We start from the raw sequence: 8,671 nt of genomic DNA on the forward strand, positions 1-8,671 counted from the left end.
CGCACACAAAATAAAAGTTTGATTTTACCTAATAAATGTCTGTGTGCTGTGTGTAATTATTATGTATATATAAAAACACACAAATTAATGTATACATGAGAGAAATATGTTTTGTACAAAATATTTTTATTTATATATATATATATATAATATAAATTTAAAATATAAAAACATAACAATTATAATAAATACATATGCTTGTAAAATATTTCTTAAATATATACATGAATGTGTTTGTATTTATATATACATAATAATTACACATAGTACGCACATATATTAGGCAAACTTAAAGTTTTATTTTATATGCGTTTAATCGTGATTAATCGTTTGACAGCCCTAAAGCTTTTAAATGTCTTAAAAAAAGACCATTGATAACAACTGCCTAAATGGGACTACAGAGGTTGTTCAGAGGGACATTCAACACCATCATGCTGAACAGGAAAACTCATCTACTCACTAGTCAACTTTTACAGCCTTGTTGTTTATAATCACACTCTTGCAAAGTATTCCAACTCAAAATTTCAAAGAAAATGCTGTGTAAATAAAAAACTTAAACAAAGTTTTCAGCTTAATGGTGGTGACGCTAAAGTCATGTGACCGTGGTGTGGTTTATTTATATCCTATGTTTAGGCAGATCGTAACTTCTACTGATTGTATTCAGGTTGAGTTGTGTTCTTTTGTGAAAACTATCTTGACAACCAAGTCGTTAAAAATCACAGATCTCATTTTCAGCAATAATCCAAAAGCCAGTGAAAATATCCTATTGGTGTTTAGTCGAGGGAACCGGGGTGATGTGAACTTCTAGGTTGGCCAACAAAACATGCCATAAACACTGCAGCACTCTATACATTTGTCTTTTAGGAAAACAAAGGTTTTGCTGCAGCTTGCTAATTAGGGGGTCTTTATCTGTTTTTATTATCTGGCATCCTTCTGCCCACCTGTGACCTTTTATTTCCTTGAATTGTGACCACCTTGTTGACGTAGATGGGTTCATCTGCAAAACAGAGAAAATGTAAAGTATGAGTAGGTAGTAGCATGTCAAATCATTCTGCTTTCATTTTTTCCACTTATTTCACTTTTTACACATTTTAAATTAAACAGCCATCCTACAAAGGTAACACAAAGTAACTACACCAACTGTAGTGAATAATGGAGTTCTAAGAGTTGGAGCCATTCAATTCTGATTTGGTTTCTCACCCCATTTTCACTGAGGATCTTGAATCTTGAATCAACCACATTTGCCACTGATCATAGTTTCATAAGTCATAACTCAAAATGTGTATGATTTCAGTAAATGTTACATTTTAGTCTATTCCTTACACAACACTACAGCCAGTCAAATTTCTGGACACTAGTTCACACTGACTTTCATTTTATGGAAAAGAGCAGCCAGGACATTGCAATAAATATATTTTGTGCTTTACAGAGGAAAGAAAGTTATATGGCATGAGGGTGAGTAAATGATGACAACATTTTAATTTTTCATCTCTGATCAATATGAAAGAGGAAAATAATAAAATAAATAATAATCACACTAACCTGAAGTGTGGCGACACTTTTTTCTACATTTGAAGATGAGGACTGTGGCCACAATTAAAATGATTCCAAGTGCTGAGCATACAGGTATTGTGATCAGTGTTGTTTCAATAACACTGGGCTCTAAAAAACATAAAAAAAAAAAAAAAAATCATAAAAAAACAAAAAGGAACAAAAAAAAAATCACAAGCTGTAACAATCTGCATGATGTAGTCAAGTAGATTCTATATTTTTGTTTCTCTGTAAGTCATATCATAAGGAACCTATTTTATTTTTATTATATTTCATTGTTTATGTAATGTGGCTGCTTAGAAAGATGACTCAGCTAGTCAATGAGAAACAATGCGGTGTGAAAGATACTTCCTAAACACCACAAAAACCTTGTGCTCTTTGTTATTTTATAATAATGTTACAGTGTCATTCTGGTAAAATAAAATAAAATAAAATAAAATAAATAAGATAAAATAAAATGAAATGAAATAAAAAATAAAATAAAATTTAAAATGTTTCACTACTCATTATGTGGAAGTGATTTAATGCTTTGTAGTTTAATGATAAGCACACATTATTTTAAAAGCATTTGTTATGTATTGGTACGTGAAAGAACAAAAAAGATGCGAAAAGGTAAAATCAACATTTTCTTTAAAATAAAACGGCCATATTGTTATTTGAGTAATAGAATGTGCGTTTAATCTAATGTCCACATGAAATGCAGTGAATGAAAAGGTACCTGATGGTTTAAATGTTGTGGCGTACTTAATGCTGTTCGGTTCAGTCGTCAAGTTTTCAACTGAGAAAACAAATGATTAGTACCAACAAATATACAAATCGTTGACAGACTCTACAATCCTGTCGTCTGATTATCATTAGGCTTGGGTACCGAAATCCATGTGACCGGTATGTACCGGACCGAATCAGAACGCGAATTTCGGTGCCTCATTTCGGTGCCACTTAAATGCCTGAACTGTCGATTGAAATATTTGTCTTCTGGTGCTATGACACGGATGTAGAAGCATTGATTCATCAACATGCATGATCGCTAGTTAAATTTAAATACTGCATTCATTGGGTGTCAGAATGAATGAGAAAACTCACGTGAACGTCGGGAAGCTTTGATGATAGAAATCCAAGACATCTTTGTAGTTACTATCCATTTTCACATTTCGAATTAAAAGCACAAATCGTCTGGAAATAAGACCATCCGAGAAGCGCGTGAATGCTGCAACTATCGTTACACTTGCTCTGACTGCAGCAGGTGGTTTGCCGTTAGCTTAGCTAGCTAAATTAAACGCGTCTAACTTAAAATGCCAAAAACTAAACATTCTAAAGTGTGGCTATATTTCACGAGAAATGATTCAGACACTGCGACGTGCAGCAAATGTTTTACAGCAGTATGGAACGCCATTGGGGACAATACCTATTATATGAAACGCGTGAAATCTGGACGCATTAACACGCAAAGTTTGTACGCGTAAATACGAAGTATATGTTCGGGTGTCGCGTCAGACTGCACAACAGCCAATAGCGTTGCTCTATTTATGATTTAATTTGCATTTGTGATGGGATGGCACGTTGCTGTATACGTATATAAACATCAGACGACATTTCTTTTCGTGAGGGATGACGTGCTGTTAGGTAAGCAAATACCTATGCAAACGTCACACGTAACATTTGTTCGTGAATGTGATCATAATTTTACGTTGGCATGTACATAGGCAAGCGTAAAACTTTAAAGTCAATGATGCATTTATACGTTGGTTGTGATGTCAGTGCTGTGTCATCTCATCCCGTTTGTACTCATGCAGGTTTTTTGTCTCCGGTAACGTGGAAAAAAAGTGCTCTCTATGATGGCTCTTAGAAATTTTTTATTAAACTGTCAAAGAACTTTTACAGACTGCGTTCAGTTGACTTATATAAGACATAAGTGATGTAATAGGCTATATACACATATGTATAACACATAGAACATACAGCACTGGATACGGCCATAGCCAGGGTTTAATAATTAGTGAGGTCCACGGTGAGGTGTCAATAATTATACATAATAGTGCCAATAAATGCCATAAATCATTCAACTTTAATAAATACAATGAATAATAAAGTTAGCAAAGGCTAAATACTAAATACTGTGGCTATTGTTTTTTTCAAAATGACTGGAGTAATCTCCGAGTGGGCCAGCATCAATCTGGTATGAGAGACATGCTCCTTGAAGTCGGGGTATCAGTTTGACTGGAAATAATACAAATATCTTGAATGTATACTGTATATGTCAGATAAAAATAATGTAATAACAACAATATATTGTAACAATCACAAATTTAACAATTATATTATAACAATCAGGCAAATCCAAAAGCAGAAAACAAAGCACCAGTAGCCTATGACAATTCACAAATCTTTATTCAACCTTTAAACCCAGACACAATCATACGACACAAACATTACAGAATCACTACAACAGGCGGACCATGCAACGTAAACTGTGGGGCAGCCAGTCCAAGTCCAAGTGTAAATAGCAACAGTTGTGGATTCAGTAGACATTTAGATGCTATTTACTTATAAATAGTGAGAGATAACGTTACTATTTGCTCCTCAGTATTGTTGTGCATTAAACATCCTGCAATATAACTGACAGTAAATCATTATATTTATAAAACAATATTAAAATCATGGCAACTTATTGAGATATTAAAGAGCGCTACCCCTAACCTTACCCTAAATGTAACTTTTATGAATTAACATGAATTTTAAGTCAAATCATTTTTATTGAAAACAAATGCGTTTATTAACTGTAAAGTAATAAAAAAGCGCTGTCAGTGGGAATAGAACCCCGGTCTCCCTTTACACGTTACGCCACAGAAACCGCTGACTAAAGAGGTGACTTTTTCCACATATAGGGTAACGTTAGACTGACCTAGTGTATTTAGTTCTGCCAACAAGTAGTGGACACCTCGAATGTATTAATCAGAGGGGAAATGTGGTCGTTGGATCACCGAGACCACTCACTTTACCTACAGGACAAATTCCTTTAACGTTACAAAGAATATAATGTTAATTCATGCAGTCATTGAGTGTATTTAATCATTGACCCTAAATTATCACCAGTTCAACTAAAACAGAAAAATTAGTATGTCGCACATCAAATAAGACTTAGAAATATTACACGTTCAAAAATGTCATGTTTACACGACGAAAACGTTCGTCTAGAAACACGTAACAAAAATACACGGCCAAAAATGTTACGTTAAGGCGATACAAACGATCGTGTCTTTAAATAACACGACAAAAAAATTCGTGTATAGACGTACAAAACGTTCGCGTTTACACGTACCAAAAAGACACGTACAAACTTTGCGTGTTAATCCGTCCAGATTTCACGCGTTTCATATAATAGGTATTGTCCCCAATGGCGTTCCATACAGCAGTTGCGTGTGAAGGGGAAAACGCGTCAAACCTCATGAAACATTTGATGGTATGTGGAATAAACTTGAAAGCAGAGGGATGCACCGTGTTTGACAGTTTGCAGACATCAACTGGAGAGGTGTCGTATTTTGCCAGAGACAGAAAATATGTGATGCGATCTAGGAAAACCCAACACATGGTGAAATTTTACCTTTTTTTAGGTTTTGACACCATATGAAAGCTGCGTTCAGGCCCCTTTCCAAAACTTTTATTTTTTACATAACCTACGTTATGGCTATCTTAGGTTGGCTGATAGCGATGATTTTCAGGAATGGGATTTTGAGAAAAACGGCTTTAAAGTGAGACGGCTTTCACTTTCACTTTACGGGTTTAACGAGAGCTGTCTGTCAAGTTAGGAGCGCTACTGCATCATTAGACAAACAGACTAACGTTTGTTTTCCGTTGATCACCCATTTAATGTTTAGTAAATAATGCAGCCTACCTTGTAGTAAAAGCGAGCGCAGCGCGTTCTTAACATAGGAGAAAGACAGTCATTCTGCTTGCTGCAATAAATGTCTATTTTTCTGCACTAAACAAGTGAATTTCGAAGAGATATTTTCAGAGATGATAGACAAGATGTTATAGAATAATAATTTAATGAAAAACTAATTTCCTGAAAACGTCCCACCGCGACATCCGACGGGTTTTCCCAGATCTAATCACATATATTCATATTTCTGCAAAAGAATTGCTAAAATTTTAAGCTGTTAAATTATTGTAGTTGGGTTAGGTGGCTTAGGTTTTATTGTTGTTGCGTTTTGCATTGACTTAATAATGTAGTACTACTTCTTTTTTTCTTTTTTTTTACTTTTAATACATTGTTCAATTTAAAGAACTTTTTTGTCCAATAAAAATATATTCTTGTGTCATCCACCACTTTGTGGCTGTTTTTAAAAGTATCGGTTCAGGCACCGTTTTGGCACCGGTACCGTTTTAAAAGTATCGATTTGGCACCGGTATCGAAAAAACCCCAAACGATACCCAACCCTAATTATCATAAGACTATCACTAGAGAAATGACCTTGAGTTAAGCATAAAAAAGAAAATTACCATCAAGTACTTGAAGATAAATCCGTTCAATGTGCATCCTTTGATCATGGGAAATGATGGTGCAAGAGTAATTCCCAGAGTCTTCGTCTTTTACATCTTCAATGTGAAGTGTACCATTTTCCATTATTTGAATTCCAGTCCTCTTGCTGAAAATTTTTGATTTCTGTTCCTCATTTAGATTAATCTTGGCCAGCAAGATTGTTCCGTTGATTGTGTGGTATTTCCATTCGACTGAATTAATGGACGTCCCCGGTGGACATTCAGGGAGAGGAAACAATACAGTCCATCCCTTCATTGTAGATATGTGTGCACCTTTAACAAGAAAGAGATAATCAAGATCAAGAATCAATCACTTAATGCACACTTTGTAGTTTAACCATCAGAACAACAGCTCTCGAAGATGATTTATGTTTCTTCAGTAACACGTTTAACAAAGGTTACGATGTTGAAGAACATAGGGTTTACTTGGAAAGTTTGCATGAGGATGGTGGAGTTTTTGAAGCATAGTCAAAGAAAGCAACATATGACAGTAGTTAGTTAAAGAGAGTGATCATTCAAACAGAAACATTTCTGTGGGAAATTACAACAGTAGGTTGAAACCCGGATGTTTGCAAGAATGAATATTGTTAAATGGTTATATTTTAATTAAATGTATAATACATCCTATACATTTGGCTGAGTTTGTGCACAAGAAATGTTTCTATCAAACTAGCCGTCACAACTCATGCTTAACCACTTCCTTTTAGACATTTCACAGCTGGACAGAAATATAGGCCATCTGAAAAAAAAAAAGTCTCAAGTCCATAAAAAGCAGCTTTGGTGTGTCACACCTACCTACTAAATATTTGTAAATATTTTATTTTAAAGCTATTTTTTAAAGCAGTCAGTAGTCCTCCTCAACCAGTTGTGATTACTGTGTTCTCTAAAACGTTTTGTCACAATATTAGGTTATTATTAGATTACAGGCTAAGATGAATCTCACATCCGCTCAAATATATTTTTAACAACGAATGCTCCAGACAAGAGTTTCAGTGTCACTGAAGCACCATTTTTAGTTCCTCAAAGAACCCGTCAGTGAATAGATCTTAAAAATATATATATTTTTGTTAGTTTGAAGAACATTTTAATAATCTAAAGAACCTTTTTCCACTATAAAGAAAATGTTGTGCATTTGAAAGATTCCATGGATTTTATAGGTTCTTCATGGAACTCATTAGTGCCAACAAAAAGCTTCAAGTGTAGGGAAGCAGTGCATCTGCAATGTTGGATTCTGATTCACCACTGAAACACTACCGATCCCAAATGTGTGAAATACATTGACCTATGAACACTGATTAATGTCCTTCATAAACATGATCATCAAAACATCATCACATATAGTATCCTATTGTAAAAAAAGAAAACTTTTTGAGGGCTGTCATAAAATAACATTTAATACTTAATATACATAAGATTATAACTCTCACCCAAAGTCAGTCCCAAGAGGGTAAAGCAGAAGATGCACTGATAATTGTTCATCCCCGCTGAAATCCACCATAAGTAAATATGTTTGACATCAAGGCAAAGTTGTCAAATGCTTGCTGTCTTAGACTGTCTTTAGAAAAGTGTACCTTACCCACTCTACAACTTCCTGTTGGAAGACAGTGCTACAAAGTTGAGGTGGCATTACAGTATACACAATCTCTGAGTGTTTATTTTTTCCCACAATATCAAGGTACTTTTTTCGTGCTTCAAGTGTTGTCATGCTGACCCCTACAGGGCTAATGGTGTCAGTGCTGAGGAAGAGTCTCATTCTTGTTAAGACCAGGCTGCGTCCGAAAGCCTAGTCAGCTGATTTGCTGCCTCGCTGCCTTATCAGGCAGTGACTTCGAAGGCTGCGAAGGAAACTCTAGAAACAGTTTCGGACAGACTTCAGAGGCAGCAGAACGTGACGCCGTTGCTAGGTTACCTAACGGTTAAGTTGTAGATTTTGTAGAAAAACGATCTTATACAGTTAAATATAAATGCTTTAATAATACATAAAGACCTCAATGTCATCCCAGACAGCACACGTACGTCTGGCCGACGTCGGCCCATGAGCAGAACGTCGGCCTCATAAACTGTAAGATCTAATAAGGATCGGCCGGGCATAGGCGAGTGTGCTCTATTTCGCCAGCTCATCAAAGGTCGGCCCATGAGTTTGCTCACGACCGAAGGCAGATGCCGCTCTTTTCTGTTTGAATTTGGACGGTTATCCGTCTCTTAGCAACCCACCAGAGAGAAGGCGACTCATCCGGGACATCTGTGGCGTTCAGATAAGTTTTCACTCGAGTTAAATTGGGGAAAAAAGTCTTATTTTGTGAATTACGTGACACTTAGTAACTAGTAAGCGCTCGGTGCAGTGTAGTACAGGGAAAAAGGCTTTGCAGCGAGCCCTGTTTGATTTTGACTCATTTACAACTAATGTTAACTTGTTTAGCTGCTTAGCTAACGGTAACAGCGTCTCTACAGTGAGCTATTGTTGCGGTTCCTTTTCGAAATAAATGAGTTTTAAATTCATTATTGGATAATGATTGAATGAGACTGTGAATTGTTCATGTAATGTTTTAATTTTAGACGTTTACTTATGTAAAAATTGTGT

At 35.6% G+C, this 8,671-nt stretch overlaps 1 protein-coding gene across 1 annotated transcript; it reads right to left on the minus strand.

The window, feature by feature from the left end:
* Positions 1-203: 203 nt before the first annotated feature.
* LOC127160375 (uncharacterized) lies at positions 204-7,664 on the minus strand. Its single transcript, XM_051103019.1, has 5 exons — positions 7,518-7,664; positions 6,052-6,363; positions 2,270-2,329; positions 1,543-1,662; positions 204-997 (listed from the first exon to the last, which is right to left on the minus strand). Exons 1-5 carry the CDS (start codon positions 7,567-7,569, stop codon positions 906-908), a joined length of 636 nt encoding a protein of 211 aa, XP_050958976.1. The 5' UTR covers positions 7,570-7,664; the 3' UTR covers positions 204-905.
* Between the last annotated feature and the right edge of the window lie 1,007 nt (positions 7,665-8,671).

This window comes from Labeo rohita, unplaced genomic scaffold (assembly GCF_022985175.1).
Source record: "Labeo rohita strain BAU-BD-2019 unplaced genomic scaffold, IGBB_LRoh.1.0 scaffold_340, whole genome shotgun sequence".
In the NCBI taxonomy this organism is placed as follows: domain Eukaryota; kingdom Metazoa; phylum Chordata; class Actinopteri; order Cypriniformes; family Cyprinidae; genus Labeo; species Labeo rohita.